The sequence below is a fragment of the Oncorhynchus clarkii genome, chromosome 3 (assembly GCF_045791955.1).
Source record: "Oncorhynchus clarkii lewisi isolate Uvic-CL-2024 chromosome 3, UVic_Ocla_1.0, whole genome shotgun sequence".
Lineage (NCBI taxonomy): Eukaryota > Metazoa > Chordata > Actinopteri > Salmoniformes > Salmonidae > Oncorhynchus > Oncorhynchus clarkii.
Window position 1 is genome coordinate 24,402,234 of NC_092149.1, and position 23,015 is coordinate 24,425,248.

At 40.8% G+C, this 23,015-nt stretch overlaps 1 protein-coding gene across 2 annotated transcripts; it reads right to left on the reverse strand.

The window, feature by feature from the left end:
- Window positions 1-113: 113 nt before the first annotated feature.
- On the reverse strand, window positions 114-18,249 carry LOC139391579 (phosphatidylserine lipase ABHD16A-like). 2 transcript variants are annotated; one of them, XM_071138947.1, is made up of 19 exons: window positions 18,059-18,249; window positions 17,613-17,669; window positions 17,281-17,347; window positions 16,901-16,987; window positions 16,475-16,560; window positions 16,210-16,283; window positions 15,898-16,008; window positions 12,460-12,574; window positions 10,754-10,855; window positions 10,596-10,659; window positions 10,339-10,388; window positions 9,856-9,979; window positions 9,529-9,633; window positions 9,236-9,299; window positions 4,882-4,938; window positions 4,708-4,770; window positions 3,387-3,562; window positions 2,668-2,714; window positions 114-2,280 (listed from the first exon to the last, which is right to left on the reverse strand). In XM_071138947.1, exons 1-19 carry the CDS (start codon window positions 18,158-18,160, stop codon window positions 2,197-2,199), a joined length of 1,635 nt encoding a protein of 544 aa, XP_070995048.1. In that variant the 5' UTR covers window positions 18,161-18,249; the 3' UTR covers window positions 114-2,196. The 2 variants fall into 2 exon arrangements, with proteins under 2 accessions (XP_070995048.1, XP_070995056.1); XM_071138955.1 differs by having other exon boundaries at window positions 17,836-18,181.
- Window positions 18,250-23,015: the final 4,766 nt, after the last annotated feature.

The following is a 23,015-nucleotide window of genomic DNA, read 5'->3' on the forward strand; positions in this document are numbered from 1 at the left end:
CCCCTTTTACAACATTTCTTAAAATAGTGAGCTCCAAAAGTATTGTGACAGTGACTTTTGTTTTGGCTCTGTACTCCAGCACATTGGATTTGAAATGATACAATGACAACAGGTTAAAGTGCAGACATTTAGATTTAATTTGAAGGTATTTATATCCATATCGGGTGAATGCCACCATGATTACGAATGAGAAATTTAGACATGACTTGTGCCTAACTTTTATCATTATACGCAATCATGGTAGAATCCATATTAATGTTCTATTCACAATAAGTGACTCAAATGACAGTTCATTTCTATTGGACACAAAATATTCTGAAACACAACCCACCCAAGTGCTGTCATTACTAAACGGTTCACCCAATATGAATGAAAATACTGACGTTAAAGCGGACAGTCTAATTTAATCCAAAACAACATTTTCACTGTATTCCCCCTCCTGTTATCATGTCACAAAGGATTCTCTGGAGGGAAGTGAATAAAGACCTTATATTAGACAGGCCAGGATCTTTGTCCTTGCTGCCATTCTTGTGAAATTATTAGGTTTAGGTGTTTTTCCTGAGGATGTGACCTGACCTGGAAAACCTCAGGGCCTGGAACTTTGAGTTATGGTCAGGGAAAAAAAACATGTAAGATCGCAGTTTCATAAATAAAATGTCAACATTTTATTGAGCATTATCAGGATACAGCTTTGTTCATAATGAGTGAAAAACAAAATGTAGCGCTTTAAAGTGAGGATGGCCTGCCTATATTTGTAAAAAGTAGATCTGTGTGTCTAGGCTTAATCTGAGGCTATCAAAGCCAATTTATTTGGAATAACTCCATTTTTTTTAAATGCAGCCAGAGGGAGAAAAGACCTCATTCCTTTAAGATGCATATTTCCTTCCTTGTAGTAGTGTAGTCAAAGGCAATAGGATAGAGCCTTTTTAAAAATCTAATCAATAGTTACTTCATGGAAGGAGGCATTTTAAATATCTAGTTCTCGAGGAAGGCAGTGTATATTTAAGCAATAAGGCCCGAGGGGGTGTGGTATACGGTTTGGGGCTGTTCTTTTGTACGATGCAACTCAGAGTTCCGGGATACAGCCCTTAGCTGTGGTATTGGCCATATCACAACCCCCAACGTAATTAGAGCAGTACAAATAAACGTGGTATATGGTCTGATATACCACGGCTATCAGCCGATCAGCATTCAGGGCTGGAACCCCCCAGTTTATAAATATGAACAAAGCCATTACAACACAGAACCCAAACCAGCTGCATGAGTGCGCCAACATGCATACATTTATTTTGTCACCCCACACCAAACGCGATCACGACACACAGGTTAAAATATCAAAACAAACAACCAATTACATTAATGGCAATTCATAAACATTTGACCTGAAATGGTCCTTGACAACTAATCCACACAAAACGGTCAACAGAATCGTTTCGAGTCATCTCTCCTAGGCTTAAATATATATTTATGCACGATGGCAGACAGTTTGGGTCCTGTGGTGTAACTTCTATTTAACCTCTCGGCAACAATTGAATAATATAGATCTCTAGATTTATTTTGCGACGCGAGCGGTGAAGTCAGGGTATTATACTCAGACGATAAGGAATTCCCTTAGACCACGCCCCCATTGTAAAAGAGACAACTGTTTATTTTTGTTTTGTACAGAAATAAAACATGCTAAAAAGCTGCTGTGTTCAATTGTACATGTAGCCAGGTCAAATCACAACCTACTGTTCGCAATTCTCCCATGTCGAGGAAGAGCCCTGTGGCTTCAGGCTATTTGGCGTGGGAAAGCACTATCACAGGTAAGACTTAACTTGTTTAGCACAGTTCGTTTGGAACTCCACTCACTATTTGTAGCTGTATAGCGTTGGTCTTGACTAGCTTGATGTTCCGGTCGGACGCTAGCATCATAAAGGGGCATGAGGCAATATTAAGTTTTTCTAAGTAGCGAGAACGCTAGGGAGCAGTAATCTTTAGACATGTACATTTTGTAATTGATTAAAACAAGTAGACAAATGCCAAGGTTTTGCTATGAGCCAGGTGGGCAGGGTCGCAACATTCCAATACCGACTGGGTCTAGCTGCCTTGTACACCTCCCATAGATACATTCAATCCATGCGCTGTAAACCTCTGATTGGTTGGTCCCCGCCAGGCTCTTTGCTTCTCGTTTCTATCCATCCTTCAACCCTCTTTCTACAGTCTCCAAGGGGCAGTGAATTCAGAGTAGGGGAGAGGAGTGCAGTGAGTTGAGTCGAAGTTCCGCATGTACTTCCGTGCCTGAGAAAGGGAGGGAACAAGTGATGGAGATGGGAGGGAAAACAATGAACGAGAGAACATTCCCAATGGAAATCTGTAGATTTCTGACTTTAATGGAAGCCCACTCACCTCCTTACCATTTCCATATAAAGGGAATCAGATGTACTTAACAGGCATTAGCCCACCACAGAACAAATGTAGCAGCATTCGCTGTAGTAAATTACTTAAACCACAGAGCCAATAGAAATACATTGCACAGGTGATCTAGTTATTATGGAAACCTCAAGTGTTCTTCAGCATTGGGGGGGGTGAAGGAGACAAGATGAAAGGCACTGATGGAGGGGGATAGAACGCAAGTCATGTTGTAGAGAGGAGGAACAACGGAAGATGAAAGAAGCAGTTTCTCACCAGGAAAAGAGCCAGTTGCCGTCTTCCCTCCAGTGTCATGTCCTCACCTGACAAAACAGGCAGGAAAAGCTTAAAACCACAACACACAAGTGTTTATATAGGCCTCTATCTTGTCTGTGTTTTGTCCTATATTTTTAATTCTATCCCCCATGGGCCTTTTGGTAGGCCGCCATTGTAAATAATAATTTGTTCTTAACAAACTTGCCTTGTTAAATAAAATAAAAAAATATGGATTCACAATCTCAGCAGAGAGCAGTGGTGTGAAAATACTACTTAAGTATTTTTTTTGGAGTAGCTGTACTTTACTATATGTATTTTTACTCCATACATTTTCCCCCGACACCCAAAAGTACTAGTTACAATTTGAATGCTTAGCAGTACAGGAAAAATGTCCAATTCACACACATCAAGAGAACGTCCCTGGTCATCCCTACTGCCGCTGGTCTGGTGGACTCACTAAACATAAATGCTTCCTTAGACATTTACAGAGTGTTGGAGCTGCCCCTAGCTGTCAAAAAAGGAAATGATGCTGTCTGGTTAGCTAAATATAAGGAATTTGATGTATAGCTTTTACTTTCTCCACCTCTGGCAGAGAGTAGTGTCTAAGAGGCAGTAAACAAAGACCAAAATACAATCCAACATCAAGTAGTTAATTCTAGGGAGATTCTAATCTAAATCAAACAGTTGTAATGGTGTTGTCATTTAAGGAGCAGTCTTACCAACGCTCCAGGGGAAGAAAACATCTCTCTCCGTCTTATACGACTGCAGAACAGACACACACCAGTCATCATCCACCTCATAGCTACTGTACACCGCTGCCTCTTCTACGTGGTTGGAGGCTGCCAGCCATGCTCTGATGGCCCTGACTCCATCATCTGTCATCACCTGGGGGTACCTGAAGATATGACATCAGAAAGGGTTTAAAACAAACAGTGCTCACTCTGTTCCTAGTGTATGTATACAGTTGAAGTCAGAAGTTTACATACACTTAGGTTGGAGTCATTAAAACTCATTTTTCAACCACTCCACAAATTTCTTGTTCACAAACTATAGTTTTGTCAAGTTGGTTAGGACATCTACTTTGTGCATGACAAGTAATTTTTCCAACAATTGTTTGCAGACAGATTATTTCACTGTATCACAATTCCAGTGGGTCAGAAGTTTATATACACTAAGTTGACTATGCCTTTAAACAGCTCGGAAAATGCCATAAAATGATGTCATGGCTTTAGAAGCTCCTGATAGGCTAATTGACATAATTTGAGTCAATTGGAGATGTACCCGTGGATGTATTTCAAGTCCTACCTTCCAACTCACTGCCTTTTTGCTTAACATCATGGGAAAATCAAAAGAAATTCACCAAGACCTCAGAAGAAAAAAAAAAGTCTGGTTCATCCTTGGGAGCAATTTCCAAACACCTGAAGGTATCACGTTCATCTGTACAAACATTAGTACGCACGTAAACACACCATGGGACCACGCAGCCGTCATACCGCTCAGAAATGAGACGCGTTCTGTCTCCTAGAGATGAACGTACTTTGGTGCGAAAAGTGCTATCAATTCCAGAACAGCAGCAAAGGACCTTGTGAAGATGCTGGAGGAAACCAGTATAAAAGTATCTATCCACAGTAAAACAAGTCCTATATCGACATAACCTGAAAGGCCGCTAAGCAAGGAAGAAGCCACTGCTTCTCACAGGACATTTAAAGGTAACGCTACCAAATACTAATTGAGTGTATGTAAACTTCTGACCCACTGGGAATGTGATGAAAGGTGAAATAAATCACTACTATTATTCTGACATGTCACATTCTTAAAATAAAGTAGTGATCCTAAGACAGGGAATTTTTACTAGGATTAAATGTCAGGAATTGTGAAAAACTGAGTTTAAATGTATTTGGCTGAGGTGTATGTAAACTTCCGACTTCAACTGTATATAGTACAAGGCAACACAGATGTCTGTGTGAGGTTGTGGATAATCAAGTCTGTAGTGTACAGACATACACAGCCTATGTGAGGTCTTCGAGACAGAGAACCAACCTGAACTGCAGAAGTTTCAGCAGGAGGTTGTTTCCTCTGTTGGACATGATGTCTTCTGGACCCCTGAAACAACAGTCAGTCAGTGAAACCAGCCACTATAGCTATGCGCTGGTAAATCGAGGTAATCTGAACGGGCTCTAAGTCTTCTTTTTTCATGCCTTCATAGAGACTCACGTGGTGGTAATGATCTCATCTTTGGTTCTTCTGATCAGAAGCACTGGTCCCTGGTACCTAAGGAAGAACTCTTGAGTGTTATAGGGTCATAAAATACTCAGAACCTCTCATCTTCCCTTAGGGTAAACAGCTCCCCTTTTGATTTGAACAAAACCTCCCATACACATTTGCCCATTGTAGAAGTGCTCAGAAATGGTCCTTTTGGACCTGAATGCCAAAATATTCAGGAGGTAAAAGGTGCTCAAAGTTGACCTATTTTGCATATCCCACCATACCATCAGATGATGTCTTCATCACTGGAAAAGATACAGCTGTAATCAATTGAAAGCTTTATCCAACTATTTTATTATTTTTTATTGTCATTTTAACCTTAAACACAATTATCTAAAAACGTGTAAACTCTTTTGTTCTTCATATTTGCATATGTTGTAGCTTATACCCTACTTTACATCTGATGTTCCAGGCTGCATCACATCCGTCCGTGATTGGGAGTCCCATAGGGCATCGCACAATTGGCCCAGCATCGTCCAGGTCTGCCCAGGGTAGGCCATCATTGTAAATAAGAATTTGTTCTTAACTGACTTGCCTAGTTAAATAAAAGGTTAAATGAATTAATACAAAAAAATACCCCAAAATTGTTGTGTCCGGTTGAGACAATATGCTCGAATATAGTAGTGGTCACGATACCAGAATTTTGACTTCAATACAGATACCAGGACTAGTATCACGATACTCAACACCAACCAAATGAATGTTAGCCAGTCACAGAATGGCACTTGATCCAGACAAACTCAGCTACTGACTGCTCTGTTCAATCGTTGGGCATCTTTTAAATTCAATATCATTAGATTTGAATGTTTTTACAACAGCATTTTTCAGAGAGTGTATAATTGAGGAATTAATCCATACATAGCAATCCATTTTACTTGGTTTTTACGCATCTATTTACATAACGGTAATTTATTTGAATGGTTAATCTCTATTGATAAACTGGGTAAATCAAGTTGTAGCCTATACACAGTGTCCAAAACCGTAAGAACACCTTCCTAATATTGAGTTATCCCCCCCGTTTCCCCTCAGAACAGACTCAATTCATCAGGGCATGGACTCTATAAGGTATCGAAATTGTTCCACAGGAATGCTGGCCTGTGTTGATTCCAATGCTTCCCACAGTTGTTTCAAGTTGGCTGGATGTCCTTTGTGTGGTGGACCATTCTTGACACACACGGGAAACTGTTGAGCATGGAAAAACCCAGCAGTGTTGCAGTTCTTGACACACTTAAACCGGTGCACCTGGCACCTACTACCATACCCCGTTCAAAGGAAGTTCAATCTTTTGTCTTTCCCATTCACCCTCTGAATGGCACACATACACAATCCATGTCTCAAGGCTTAAAAATCCTTCTTTAACCTGTCTCCTACCTTTCATCTACACTGATTGAAGTGGATTTAACAAGTGACATCAATAAGGAATCATAGCTTTCACCTGGTCACTCATGGAAAGAGCAGGTGTTCCTAATGTTTTGTACACAATACAGGTGTATGCATATTTAATAGATGTGAGTGCATGCATTGAGTTGAGCTTGTTTTGGCTGATTTCATGGGGCTACAGATGACACATTTTCCCTCCCATTTGGGACTTATTTTATTGTACTGATCAACAACATTTGCATAGAAGTAGCTTATTTGATAAAACTGCGCGCTGTGTCACAAGAGAGGGGAGGGGGGCAGCCCGTCGAAGCCGTATTAGCACACCATTCAGTTCGCTGAGGCAATAGATCATCCTTGGGAGAGACGTGCCTTTGCATTAGCTGCGCTGAACCGCGAGTCAGATTTGACAGAAGTACTGAATGTAACAAATTCTAGTACCAAACCATTTTTTCATGTTCTAGTATTGAAAAAGTACCGAAGTTTCATTATAAACTGGGTGGGTCAGGGCCTGATGCTGATCGGCTGACTACCATGGGTAAGACTAAACATTTATTTTTACTGCTCTAATTACGTTGGTAACCTGTTTAAAATAGCAATATGGCACCTGTTTAATATACCACAGCTAAGGGCTGTGTCAGACACTCAGCGTTATGTCGTGCATAAGAACAGCCCTTAGCCGTGGTATATTACCACACCCCCTCGTACCTTATAAGCATAACATGCAACACAAGAATGCAGGGTTGGTGTCATGTTTTGGCTGTTAAATGCACACACAAAAAAGTGAATACAATGGAAATGTCCACTTTCAAATGGTACCACAAAGACGGTTGTTGGTCCACACAGAATGTTGACTTGAATGGGAATATCTGTTTTAAATGACTGTCAATCCTCCATAGAAAACCTATAGAAATATAGATAATAGAATATGTATGACCATTAATGTTAACATTCAACGGTGGGCCATCTGTGGTAGTAATTAGAAGTTAAAATGTCAACGGTGTAACAGCTAAATTGCAGTGGTCTGAAGGGATAGGTCCATCCTATTAATTATATTATTATGATTAAAATGACACCCACCCTGTATTCAAGAGCATGTTGTGTTTCAACTGATGGCTGACACAACACACACATATCTATGTAAAATAGGGTCTAAGCTAATTGATCATTGAGATTAAAAGGTAGCATAAACGTAACATGGATTTGCATTAGAATACACATCAAAAGTCCCAATTCAAACTTACACCTCACTTCTCTATTTTTGAAGTTATTACATAAAACCGATCAGTGTTCCGAAGAATGCTGAAGTCATGAAGGAAAATGTTTTTCCGGAGTGTGATGTAATTTGGAGGACCCGGCAAGCCAGCCTACTCCCTATTATATAAAGATACATAGGTGCCGATATGTATTGCGATTCGATGTTCCAAACATATTGCTCACCATATGTCTGCTGCAGACGGACAAGAGAGAGCCATGAGAAAACGAAATTTGATCAGTCATGGAAATAGTGATAACTAAATTGTCTCCATATTAAAAAAATAATGTGGAAAACAAGCTATGAAGGAAAAATACTGAAGTTTTGGTGCAGATACAGCCAACTAACGCAAAAATATTGCAACTTTGTCAAACATTTTCCCCAAAATGTAACTATTGATTCCCCCAATCATCATCACTCTTAGCCCTATCTGCCTGCTAACATTACGTTAGCACTGTATGAGTAAACCAGTTGATACCAACACCTAGCTTACAGCTACATGAAAGTAGAACAACCGTTTGAAACTACATAACGCCAACCAGCTATCATTTGCTATTTAGCCAACTAGCCATTAGCCTAGCCAACCACCATGGTTATGGTCAGCAAGCTAGAGCCCAACTACTGGAGACCAGCTAGAGCAAAACTAAAACATAACCACAGATTAAAAGCAGAAACTTGATGGTTGTGATCCATCCGATGGTAAAAGAGTGTCGGCAGAGTTAGCTACCAAAGCTAGGGGGAGGTGGGAGCTTCACCAGGGCGAAATCCAAAATAGATAACGTTAGATTCCATATCAGTCAGCTAGTGCGCTTGCACTAAGCCAATGTGGAAAAAGTTACAAAACTCCCGTAGCTTACTTCACAGAACACGGTGAAAAGTTTACAAAATAAAAAGTACAACAGACACGGTACTTCACAATTAGAGCAAGCAGGTAGGAGTTTTTTTGGTTTTGAGCCCAAGGCAAGAAATCACCAGAGCCTGCCATGGTAACGGGTTCCCACTAGATAACACAGCCACAAAGTCTGAATAGCATGAGGAGTGGCTAACGTTAGCCAGATGGAGATAGCTACCGAGCTAGAACACGAACTCTGTAGCAGAGTACATCCTCCATATGACGTTGAGAATAGTTTAGAAGTTATCCGGAAATAAATTAAATATGTAATAACTTAAAAACATAACTACATGTTTGTACTTCTAGGTAACCAGATCATGACTACAACTAAGCCTTTGACCACACTTGTTACATTGGTGAGTAAAAACTCATGCTTCCTACCCTTTAAAAAAAAAAAAAAAAAATGTGTGTGTGTGTGTGTGTGAAACATCTAGAATTTATACAATAGTTTGACAACACTGTTTTTATGCTTTTAATTGATATCGAACTCAACTGTTTACCTTTTCCTGTGATGAAGACATGGCTATCTGATGGTATGGTGGGGTATGCAAAATAGGTCAACTTTATTCTCCTGAATATTTTGGCATTCAGTTCCAAAAAGTCCCTTTCTGATCACTTCTTCCATGGGTAATATATGGAAAGTTTTGTTCAAATCAAATGGGATGCTGTCAAAAAGTGATTAAATTCAAATAGATTTACCCCATATTTTCCATGGATATGTTCGTGTCAGTCACACACACACACAAAGTGTTTGTGTGAGTAAAGAGTGTTGCACTTACTTGCAGAGCTGATCTGCGCTGTTGAGGTTCATGTACTGCCTGACTGTGTGTGTCACCAGCGGCCCTGAAACACACAATTTTCATTGTCAGATCCTGAACCAAACACAGCCCTTACAAATAGACACACCTCAGGCCTTTAGGAGATGCTCTTATCCAGAGTGAGTATTCACTTCTTAAAGAATATATCTCATAATAGGAAAAAAAGTGTCATTCAAAGACATAATACATTTCTGTTTATATGACATCATTGGTCTTTTCCACGCCTTGACCTATGACCCCTGCGCAAGACTCACTCCAGCTGTCGGGCATGACCTTGAGGGCCAGAGGCAGCAGGTCATCAAAGGATGCATCCAACACCAGCGCTTGGATCTCTGGATAGGACATCACCGCCCAACTGGCTAAGAGAGAGAAATATATAGACAGAGAAAAGGAAGTATGAGAGGAGAGGAGGAGAGAGAAGGGAGAAGAATGGAGAGAGAGAGGGTGAGAGAAGCATGAGATGGAGAGAAAATGAGGGGGGAGAAATAAAGTGGTGCTTACAGTATGTTGGTGAAATTGGTCAACTCATTTCCACAACAAACTAGGGCCAGACAAACTGCATATACCAGTAGGGTCCATACCTGTGAATCCCCCTATGGACCAGGCATACACCACTATTTCACTGAGCTGGAAGCCCAGCTTGTGCACTGCAAACTGGATCACTACATCCATGGCATTGGCCTCGTTCTGGGGGAACGGTACACCCTGAGAGAAATAAGGGAGTGGATTGGGGAACGAAGAGTTGTTGTTTTACATTTACTTTCATGTCAATGCACATTTTGAGACGGAAACAAATCTGCTGCTAACAGACATTTTAGTAATTTAGCAGGCGCTCTTATCAATTCACAGTAGTGAGTGGATACATTTTCCTACATTTACTTGCTGGTCCCCTGTGGGAATCGAGCCCACAACCCTGTGTGTCTTCCAACATTCTCCAAGAATGACCCGTGTAGACAAACCAGACTTTCCACATAAGACAAACTTGCCTAATAATGCCATTGAAACATGCTGGTAAGTTCATACAAAAGCGTGATGGGGGAAGAGCGAGGGACACTAAGGCTTACCGTGCTACCTGCAAAGCCAGGGTGGTTCCAGCCAAGCACTGAGTATCCACCTGCAACACAGACAGACAAATAGTTTTATACTGCTCTAGTTTGAATTTTACAGGTTATGGGAATATGTTAACAACCATGTATGAACAGTGATCTTTACCACAAAGGGAGTGAGGAAGGAAGGATGGTAAAGTAAGATGAGAGGAAGGAACTAAAAAATAAAGTATTTCTAATGTGTAAAAAAAGTCTCAGACACAGAGGTTCCTTACCTTCCAATGGAGTGTTCATACAGCCCACCTCATAGAAGCCTGCATTCCCCTCACAGCAGATCACCTACAGCAGGACATACAGCAAACACTACAGACCTCACATGGAACCATGGGTAATGTAGTTATGATGGTTCATAGAGCATTGTGCAGGTCCTTACCAGAGTCTGTCCATGCTGTCCTTCGTCTCTCCTGCGGTCCACAAACATGGTATCAATCTCATTCCCATCACACGCCACCAGCTTGTTCCTCTGGCCCTCACACTGCACACAGAGAAGAGAGGGAGGGAGGTACAGAAACGGCTCGGAAGAGAGAAACTTAAGTTAAGCAGGTCTATAAGCGAAAGGTTGCATACATTGCATTCGGAAAGTATTCAGACCCCTTGACTTTTTCCACATTTTGTTACAGCCTTGGATTAAATCGTTTTTTTGGATTAAAAAATGGATTAAATCGTTTTTTCCCCCTACAGACAATACACCATAATGACAAAGCAAAAACAGGTTTTTAGAAATGTTTGCAAATGTATAAAAATAAATAACTGAAATATTACATTTACATAAATATTCAGACCCTTTACTCAGTGCTTTGTTGAAGCACCTTTGGCAGAGATTACAGCCTTCAGTCTTCTTGGGTATGACGCTACAATCTTGGCATACCTGTATTTGGAGAGTTTCTCCCATTCTTCTCTGCAGATCCTCTCAAGATCTGTCAGGTTGGATGGGGAGTGTCGCTGCACAGCTATTATTAGGTCTCTCCAGAGATGTTTGATCAGGTTCAAGTCCGGGCTCCGGCTGGCCCGCTCACTGACATTCAGAGACTTGTCCCAAAGCCACTACTGCGTTGTCTTGGCTGTGTGCTTAGGGTCATTGTGCTGTTGAAAGGTGAACCGTCATCCCAGTCGGAGGTTCTGAGTGCTCCAGCACTCTGGAGCAGGTTTTCATCAAGGATCTCTCTGTACTTTGCTCCCTTCATCTTTCCCTCGATCCTAATTAGTTTCCCAGGCCCTGCCGCTGAAAAACATCCCCACAGCATGATAATGCCACCACCATGCTTCACCGTTGGGATGGTACCCGATTTCCTCCATACACGATGCTTGGCATTCAGGCCAAAGTGTTCAATCTGGTTTGATCAGACCAGAGAATCTTGCTTGTCATGGTCTGAGAGTCCTTCAGGTACATTTTGGAAAATCCAAGCGGGCTGTCATGTGCTTTTTGCTGAGGAGTGGCTTCCGTCTGGCCACTCTACCAGAAAGGCCTGATTGGTATAGTGTGCAGAGATGGTTGTCCTTCTGGAAGGTTCTCCCATCTCCACAGAGGAACTCTAGAGATCTTTCAGTGATCATTGGTTTCTTGGTCACCTCCCTGACCAAGGCCCTTCTCTTGGGGGTTCCAAACTTCTTCCATTTAAGAATGATGGAGGCCACTGTGTTATTGGGGACCTTCAATGCTGCATACATTTTTGTTTTTTGGTACCCTTCCCCAGATCTGTTTCTCTACACAATCCTGTCTCAGAGCTCTACAGACAATTCTTTGTTTTTGCTCTGATGTGCACTGTCAACTGTGGGACCTTATATAGATAGGTTTGTGCATTTCCAAATCATGTCCAATCAATTGAATTTACCACAGATGGACTCCAATCAAGTTGTAGAAACATCAAGGATGATTAATGGAAACAGGATGCACCAGAGCTCAATTTTGAGTCTCATAGCAAAAGGTCTGAATACTAAAAATCTGTTTTCGCTTTGTGTAGATTTATAACAAAATGTGGAAAAAGGGGTCTGTATATTTCCGAATACACTGTATATGAATACATTAACTATTGTAAATGAATGTAACCTGACCCTACTGTGGGGTGTGTGGTGACTCACCTCTTCTATAAGTCTAGCCTGGCCCTGTTGTAGCATGGGTCTCATAGCCCTTTGCAGTAGGAATACAGACCCAGGGTACAGCATCCTCCTTCCAAATGAGTGGGCAATCAGAAAACTAGAGAGGAGGAGAAAGAGGGAGGGGAGAGAAGAGGTTGAGTCAGTGGGCTAGCAGGCAGTAATGTAATATCAATCAAATATACCAAGCCTGCCTGCTAGAACAGTGTGACGCAGAGAGACAGTGATAGAAACAGTAGTTAGTTACATTATGCCCTGTGTAGTACGATATCTGACTATGTTGCATGGTAGTGTGGTATATTGTAGTCTATGGAGTGTTTATACCGATGTGGCACGGTAGAATCTAGTGTATTTGGTTTAGTACCTGATTATGTGGTAGAATAGTGTATTTAGTTTAGTACCTGATTATGTGGTAGAATATAGTGCATTTAGTTTAGTACCTGATTATGTGGTAGAATAGTGCATTTAGTTTAGTACCTGATTATGTGGTATGGTAGAATATAGTGCATTTAGTTTAGTACCTGATTATGTGGTATGGTAGAATATAGTGCATTTAGTTTAGTACCTGATTATGTGGTAGAATAGTGTATTTAGTTTAGTACCTGATTATGTGGTAGAATAGTGTATATAGTTTAGTACCTGATTATGTGGTAGAATAGTGCATTTAGTTTAGTACCTGATTATGTGGTATGGTAGAATATAGTGCATTTAGTTTAGTACCTGATTATGTAGTATGGTAGAATATAGTGCATTTAGTTTAGTACCTGATTATGTGGTAGAATAGTGTATTTAGTTTAGTACCTGATTATGTGGTAGAATAGTGTATATAGTTTAGTACCTGATTATGTGGTAGAATAGTGTATTTAGTTTAGTACCTGATTATGTGGTATGGTAGAATATAGTGCATTTAGTTTAGTACCTGATTATGTGGTATGGTAGAATATAATGCATTTAGTTTAGTACCTGACGATGTGGTAGAATAGTGTATTTAGTTTAGTACCTGATTATGTGGTATGGTAGAATATAGTGCATTTAGTTTAGTACCTGATTACGTGGTATGGTAGAATAGTGTATTTAGTTTAGTACCTGATTATGTGGTATGGTAGAATATAGTGCATTTAGTTTAGTACCTGATTATGTGGTATGGTAGAATATAGTGCATTTAGTTTAGTACCTGACGATGTGGTAGAATAGTGTATTTAGTTTAGTACCGGATTATGTGGTATGGTAGAATATAGTGCATTTAGTTTAGTACCTGATTATGTGGTATGGTAGAATATAGTGCATTTAGTTTAGTACCTGACGATGTGGTAGAATATAATGCATTTCCACTGAACAAAAATATAAAAAAGCAACATGTAAAGGTCTTGTTTCCATGTTTCATGAGCTGAAATAAAAGACCCAGAAATGTTCCATACTTACAAAAAGCTTTTCTCTCCAATTTTCTGGACAAATTTGTTGACATCCCTGTTAGTGAGCATTTCTCCTTTGCCAAGATAATTCATCCACCTGACAGGTGTGGTATTTAAAGAAGCTGATTAAACAGCATGATCATTACACAGGTGCAACTTGTTGTGTGGCCTTTTATTGTTCCCAGTATACAACGCCACAGATGTCAAGTTGAGGGAACGTGCAATTGGCATCCTGACTACGAGTTCTGATGCACGCCCCTATTTTTTTTTTTTAAGGTATCTGTAACCAACAGATACGGATCTACAGATCTGTATTCCCAGTCATGTGAAATCCATAAGGCTGAATGTTGAATTTATATTTTTGTTCAATGTAGTTTAGTACCTGACAATGTAGCATGGCAGAGTAGTGCGTTGTGGGTATTTTAGTCTGTTTATACCTGACAATGTAGCATGGCAGAGTAGTGCGTTGTGGGTATTTTAGTCTGTTTATATCTGACAATGTAACATGGCAGAGTAGTGCGTTGTGGGTATTTTAGTCTGTTTATACCTGACAATGTAGCATGGCAGACAGGGGTCGACGTTAACGCTTGTCCGCTTGCCCAGGGCAAGTAAAAGAAAATGACGGACAATAAGAATATTGATTTAAGTTGTCCGAATGGACAAGTTAAATGAATTCCAATATAAATGAGGGTACTCCATTCAGAACTGGATCTGTGTCCTCCAGACGCAGTGTTACACACTGTTCTAATCTATGCAGAGTGCATCAGAGTAGAATTATTGAAGGCCTGCATTGACAGGCAAGAGTAGTCTTTCAATCAGGCAGTCGAGAGATGCGTTTGAGATCAAAGCGAGCCGCATGTGCACATTTGTTGATATTCATTGCTTGTTAGTGAGTCATTTGCCCACTTATCGCTCATTTTTGGTCAGCAATGAAAATCCTGGAAAACTAATGATGTGTGCGCCAGTGGGAGGCGTGTACCAGTGGGCCGTTGCCAGAGGAGAGAGAGACTTGCGCAGCAGGTAAAATAATGATATACAACAGACTAACTAGATAACCAGCCAAACTACACTGTTTTGAATTGGCTATCTTGCTAGTTAACTACTTAGCATGTATTAATGTCATTGACATGTCCAATGTCCTAAAATAACTTTCCACTGGCACTTGTGTATAACCGCAAATGGGGGACACACAGTTGATACAGGTGCAGTTGATGAAACCAAATGCGGTATACTCCGGTTGTAATAGTCTCTCAAGCCCTCAAAATTGGCTAGGATTCTCTTCTATTCAATACTGGCCATGTAATTCTAACAACGTAAAAAATATATATTCTTAGAATATCCTAATTGACAAGTAACTCCAATGTTGTCAACATCTTCCCTGAACACTGAATATTTTAACCTTACAAATAGATAAACATCTTAGTTAGCTACCTCACCAACCTTAGCCGTTTGATCCCTGGTTCATTTAACGAGGGAATCATTGTATAAAGAAAGTATTTAGTTGTAATTGTAATGTTGCAGGGTGGACAAACCATCCTCCAGGAGATTCCAGGAGAGCTACTGGGTGTGCAGGCTTTTGCTCCAGCCATGCTCGAACACACCACATTGCAAAAAATTATCAGCTGCTCAACAGGACCTTGATATTTGTGCAGGGTTGGATCCAAAGTCTGCACACCTGCTAGCTATCCAGATGGAGGGTTGACGGACCACGTGTTTTAAACAGAAACCTATCAGTGCAGTATTTTACTTTGTGGGGGGTTAAGTGCCTTGTTCAAGGCCACAACAGCAGGAGATAATGTATAGTAATGTGTATAGTAATGAAGGATGTTTTACATCATACAACACAATTTTCAGTCACCTTTTTGGCTCATGGTTTTTTCGGGGGGGGGGCACAAGCCTTCGCACAAGTATTACATTTTTTTTTTTTAAACAGTTCTGCAAGTTGCTAAAAATTGTAATGTCAAGCCCTGGTAGAGTACAGTGTATTGTGGATATTGTAGTCTGTCTATACCTGACGATGTGGCATGGTAGAGTGCGTAAAGAGTTGAGCACGCTGTCTGCTGCCCCTCTCAGTTTGGGCTCTGGCTTCAGTAGAGACACTCCTTTCTTGGACAGCAGCTTCCTGTTAGAAGGGACATTTAACAAGTGGAAATAGAGCCTTACTCTCAAATCATAATCCAGACACAGTCATCCTGTTTACATTTACTGTACCACCTTGTGTATTTCATACCAAAAAAAAATACAATCACAGTGTAAAAATTAACACACATGTAAAAGGTTCACATCAATACGCAAATTACACACACACACACACACAACTCACGGATTGCTAACTTCTTCCCAGCTGAAGTCTGCTGGCCAGTGAGAGAAGTCAAAATCATAGCAAGCCAGTTTTTTCTACAGACAGAACATTCAAAATTAGTGATCAGGAAGAATATGTTTCTTTAATTCAAGATTGACAACCACTAGCAAAACAGGCCTGAGAATACTATCAAATGACATTTAGGGTACTGGTTAGACATCACACACCATATGGGGAGTACGGTGTCATTTGAGACGCAGCCCAGCTGTTGCCATAGCAGTGTTACCTTGTTGCTAGGCGTGTGGTTCTTCCTGGTTTCCTCCAGAATGGAGATGAACTGTTGATACTCCGAGTTCCTCCACCGTCCCCAACCTGAGAGAGGGGGAAAGGGAGAGAGAAGCAGAGAGTGCCAGAGAAAGTCTCAGGGGTGTACTTAGTGTACCTGATAGACCCACACCTTGTGAGGGAGTCAGTGTGTGAAATCGTAACCCCACAGGAATGCAATCGTAGTTACCGGTAGACTAGTCACACACAATCCAATGTCCGTGTAGCAGATGAAGAACACCAGACACTACATTCTCTACAATTAGGTTGAGATGTTAACATATTTTATGGGGAGAAAAAAATCCATTGAACACAAGAGGATTTCTCAAACCAGACCAATCCAGGAAGAGCAATACAAGTTCAGTAAAGAGAGGGGTAAAGTTCTCACCTCTCAGACAGGCAACTCCCAGCAGACAAACCATTACTGTTCCCACATACTGACTGACTGGGACCAGCTTACTGCTGCAGATGTACCCTGAAACACACAGCAACAGTTTGGCCTACGCACACCACACAGGCCTACGCACACCACACACACAAACAATTAGGCTAGTAATACCCATTTGCTCCCTCTTTCTTGCACTCACTCGCAATCAAGCATGCACACATGTCCTACGTCAAACCATATCACCACTAGCCAGTACCAATACTTACCTACTACACTACAGCTGGGTGGTATTGATAGTTAAACCCAATAAGAGCTTTACTACTGCATGAGTCATTTTTATTACCTTTCATATCGCATGAGTGAACACACACACACATTACCTTTTCTGTAAAGGTAGCAGAGGAGGAGAGGGGAGCTGTAGTATGACAGAGACCACAAAGCTGACGCCTGGAGGGAGAACACACAAGAGAACAGTTACATCTCAACACAAAGTATGAGAATGTATAGGCTACCTGTATAGCTATGTGAGTGTGCTACTTGTCTTTACTTGTGGCTTCAGTTTATGCAAAAACAAAGATCAAAGGTTGTGTATTACAGTGCAGGCCACTGCATGTAATAGTAAAATATAGTTTATTCTCTAGCTAATCAAAACAGAGTCATAATCAACAATTAGATACTACAACTTGTGGTAACTTGCTAGTTATATACTGACCCATCCGAGGATGCTGTCAGTGTGTTTCTCCAGGCTCTTGGGTTGATAAGTCCATCCCTGGGGTTGTAAGATAAGGGGAAAGTAGTTAGCTGCTAAATGCGTGGTGACTTGCCAAGCCAGCTATGGATAAGTGCAATGATCCCCCTGCCTAGCTAGTACAGCTAACGTTAGCTACCTAGCATAGCTAACAGTACTTAGGTTACGTGCTTGCTAGCATGCTCACCTGCAACAACGCAAAGATAGCCATTATACTTGATTATCTTGGTATCTAGCTGAACATTCCCAAATGTGTTAACTATGCATACACATTCATATTGTCACTGACAGCAGTTTCAATAACACTTCCTGACCGGAGCGCGAACTAGTGCTAGCGTCGACCAAAGTTACATTCCTAGCTCTTCCTGGGTCGGTCACAAACATAAGCACGGTATCTGCCGTGAGCCTACCCTCCTCCCTGCTCTTCCTTCGGTTCGGGACTCCCCCTGTGAACGGTGCACTCTCTGGAGATGAGGCCCCAAAAAGCAGCGGATCCACATCCAGCCGGCCATTCTTCCTCTGGTAGCTACGGCAGCCGACACAGGACGTAAATTCCAGACATACAAAGTGCAAGCGTTTTCTTCTTCGGTATGATAGCGCCAGCAGCAATTATATGTGCATTCCGCCACCTACTGTACAGGTAGAGAATACATATCCAAAAAAGTGAATAATGCGGGAAAAAATTAATCTATACAAACTATCAATAACACATTTTTAATTAAACAAAATCAGCATGGTTTTCTATTCTAATCAGGTACTTAACACAGGCTCAGAAGGATCCTGTGAGGGTGGCATATTTTCTGTTGACAGTAGTCCTTGCAGTGCTTCTGCCATGAAGTCTTCTCAGCTGTACAGATGTAATGACGTCCAGCTTATTGGACACTTGTGCAGTACAATTAATAATTGTGGCTATAAATACTACAAAATCCACCTTCTTTACAATAAGTGTATCCAGATCACTTTGATGTTTAACATTTGCAACAGGTTGCGGTGCATCCACGGCCATATCTTCTTCAGAACTGTGGGCTGTTTCCCCTTCATTTCTCTTCAACGCCCTCATATAAGATATTTTCTGTACAGCCCTGATCCTTGACACCTCAACTGTTTTCACCCTAACAGGGCACTCTGGGAATATGATCCTGTGAGGATTCTGTGTTATGCACTATAGCCCGTTACCATATACAGTGGGGCAAAAAAGTATTTAGTCAGCCACCAATTGTGCATGTTCTCCCACTTAAAAAGATGAGAGGCCTGTAATTTTCATCATAGGTACACTTCAACTATGACAGACAAAATGAGAAAAAGAAATCCAGAAAATCACATTGTGGGATTTTTAATGAATTTATTTGCAAATTATGGTGGGTAATAAGTATTTGGTCAATAACAAAAGTTTCTCAATACTTTATTATATACCCTTTGTTGGCAATGACAGAGGTCAAATGTTTTCTGTAAGTCTTCACAAGGTTTTCACACACTGTTGCTGGTATTTTGGCCCATTCCTCCATGCAGATCTCCTCTAGAGCAGTGATGTTTTGGGGCTGTTACTGGGCAACACGGACTTTCAACTCCCTCCAAAGATTTTCTATGGGGTTGAGATCTGGAGACTGGCTAGGCCACTCCAGGACCTTGAAATTCTTCTTACGAAGCCACTCCTTCGTTGCCCGGGCGGTGTGTTTGGGATCATTGTCATGCTGAAAGACCCAGCCACGTTTCATCTTCAATGCCCTTGCTGATGGAAGGAGGTTTTCACTCAAAATCTCACGATACATGGCCCCATTCATTCTTTCCTTTACATGGATCAGTCGTCCTGGTCCCTTTGCAGAAAAACAGCCCCAAAGCATGATGTTTCCACCCCCATGCTTCACAGTAGGTATGGTGTTCTTTGGATGCAACTCAGCATTCTTTGTCCTCCAAACACGACAAGTTGAGTTTTTACCAAAAAGTTATATTTTGGTTTCATCTGACCATATGACATTCTCCCAATCTTCTTCTGGATCATCCAAATGCTCTCTAGCAAACTTCAGACGGGCCTGGACATGTACTGGCTTAAGCAGGGGGACACGTCTGGCACTGCAGGATTTGAGTCCCTGGCGGCGTAGCGTGTTACTGATGGTAGGCTTTGTTAATTTGGTCCCATCTCTCTGCAGATCATTCACTAGGTCCCCCCGTGTGGTTCTGGGATTTTTGCTCACCGTTCTTGTGATCATTTTGACCCCACGGGGTGAGATCTTGCGTGGAGCCCCAGATCGAGGGAGATTATCAGTGGTCTTGTATTTCTTCCATTTCCTAATAATTGCTCCCACAGTTGATTTCTTCAAACCAAGCTGCTTACCTATTGCAGATTCAGTCTTCCCAGCCTGGTGCAGGTCTACAATTTTGTTTCTGGTGTCCTTTGACAGCTCTTTGGTCTTGGCCATAGTGGAGTTTGGAGTGTGACTGTTTGAGGTTGTGGACAGGTGTCTTTTATACTGATAACAAGTTCAAACAGGTGCCATTAATACAGGTAACGAGTGGAGGAAAGAAGAAGTTACAGGTCTGTGAGAGCCAGAAATCTTGCTTGTTTGTAGGTGACCAAATACTTATTTTCCACCATAATTTGCAAATAAATTCATAAAAAATCCTACAATGTGATTTTCTGGATTTTTTCTCTGATTTTGTCTGTCGTAATTGAAGTGTACCTATGATGAAAATTACAGGCCTCTCTCATCGTTTTAAGTGGGAGAACATGCACAATTGGTGGCTGACTAAATACTTTTTTGCCCCACTGTATGTGATTGAATATTATCTGCTGTTGGCTTGTGTGGATGTATGTGTTATGCAACATAGCTGACTTGAGACATTGTTAACAGTTTCAGGACCATGGGCCTTTCTCATGATGGAAAAATACAGAATAACATGAAGACAGGAACTGTGCAATGAGTTGTGGGGGAACATTCAGAACGTAGTGTTGCGAGAACAAACAGTCTTTTGTTAGATAACAGGAGCCAGGTGTGAGATAACTGTATTGAGTGTGTGAGCGCATAGATATTCTACACAACTACAACGACTGACCGCTGAAGCGCCTAGGAGGCTGGGACCAGCTCATGCGCCAACAATCAATGATAGGCTGAGTGAGTTTAAACCACGCTCAGTCTATACTCTGACAGGCCGGCTCCGAGGCAGGAACTACTTCTGTCAGAGTATATTACAATAATTTTGTCAGGAACAAGTCAGTTCTCTGTTTGCCCTGCGAGGTGTGACAGAGAACCCGCATACACGAAAATTGCATTTACCACTTATTGCTTAGTTAATAAAAAGTGCATAGTATACAATTGATGACTCAGCGTCATACTTATCCTGATACCAGATTCGATTGACGCAACCCTTAACAATCCCCACCACAGTTGCAACATTTTACATTCACAGACTCTTCAATGGCATATTCCTTCCGCCTGAAAACACTTGACATGTGGCCAAACTACAACTTTCAAAATTTCTTGCATTGCATCAGGTTTTGCACAAATGCTCTTATGGGGTATCTTATATATTCAAGCTTTACATAGGGAGGTAGAAACTCATCAAACATCAATAATACAGATACACTTGGCTCCTTTCCCCCCATTCTCCATACGGTCAAGCAACGTGCATTAACTACTCCTGGATTTTTTGCCTAAGATATTGATTATCAATGTCCAACGGGACGCCAGAGAGAACACCTTTCACCGATGCCCTGCTCCAACATTCAAAGCTGTCCACTTCATGCATCGATCATTTCACAAGCCACAATGCACGCTCTTTAGATACACACGATATCAAATCGAATGTATTTATAAAGTCCTTTTCATATCAGCAGATGTCACAACGTGCTTAAATAACACCATACCACTCCTGGTTACTTTGAATGCATCCACTTTTCCCAACGCCTTCTTCACCATCCTCGTGACTTCTAAAGGGTTTCCCAAATGAACATCTTTATCCAAAAAACGAACTCCAACAAGCAACGAATCATCAGAGTCCTTTTCGACAACAATTTTAGCCATTTTTGTACCATTCTTGTTCATTGTTGTCCACTCATCTTCCTCACTAATGGTACTCGACGTGTTTTCATCTTCAAACAACACTTCCACTTCCGCCATCTCAGCCCTTTCTCGGAAGAACTTGTCACTTTCCGTGCAAGAGTTTAAGGAGGAATAATTTTAAATTTTACTGCTGTAATAAATGCTGCAATAACACAATTGTGACAATAACATTGGGTTTGATTACAGACAATTAAGATTCATTTGACCCGTTTATTTGTTGATGTTTATTGAAACAGACAGACCAAAAGTCCAAGGTGAAGGTTTCCCTCAGCCCAGATCTTTCCCCATGGCCAGTGATCAATATCACTATAAACTTCATACCCCTTGACTTATTCCACATTTTGTCGTTACATCCTGAATTCAAAATAAATAAACTATATGTTTTTTTCTCACCCATCCACACAAAATAACCCATAATGAAATAAGTGAAAACATGTTTTTAGAAATTGTAGCCAATTTATTGAAAATGAAATACAGAAATGTACATAAGTATTCATACCCCTGAGTCAATACACATTAGAATCACCTTATGCAGCAATTACTGCTGGGCAGAGATTGTACAATATTTGCACATTATTCTTTTTAAAATTCTTCAAGCGCTGTCAAGTTGGTTGTTGAACATTGCTAAACAGCCATTTTCAAGTCTTACCATAGATTTTCAAGCCGAGTTATGTCAAAACTGTAACTAGGCCACTCAGAAACATTTAATGTCATTTTGGTAAGCAACTCCAGTGTATTTTTGGTCTTATGTTTTAGGTTATTGTCCTACCGAAAGGTGAATGTCTCCCAGTGTCTGTTGGAAGGCATACTGAACCAGGTTTTCCTCTAGGATTTTGCCTGTGCTTAGCTCTATTCCATTTTACATATACAGTACCAGTCAAAAGTTTGGACACACCTAATCATTCAAGGGTTTTAATTTATTTGTACTATTTTTTACATTGTAGAATAATAGTGAAGACATCAAAACTATGAAATAACACATATGGAATCATGTAGTAACCAAAAAAGTGTTAAACAAATCCAAACATATTTTATATTTTATATTCTTCAAAGTAGCCACCCTTTGCCTTGATGACAGCTTTGCACACTCTTGGCATTCTCTCAACCTGCTTCATGAGATAGTCACCTGGAATAAATGTAAATTATTAACAGGTGTGCCTTGTTAAAAGTTCATTTGTGGAATTTCTTTCCTTCTTAATGCATTTGAGCCAATCAGTTGTGTTGTGACAAGGTAGGGTTGGTATACAGAAGATAGCCCTATTTGGTAAAAGACCAAGTCCACATTATGGCAAGAACAGCTCAAATAAGC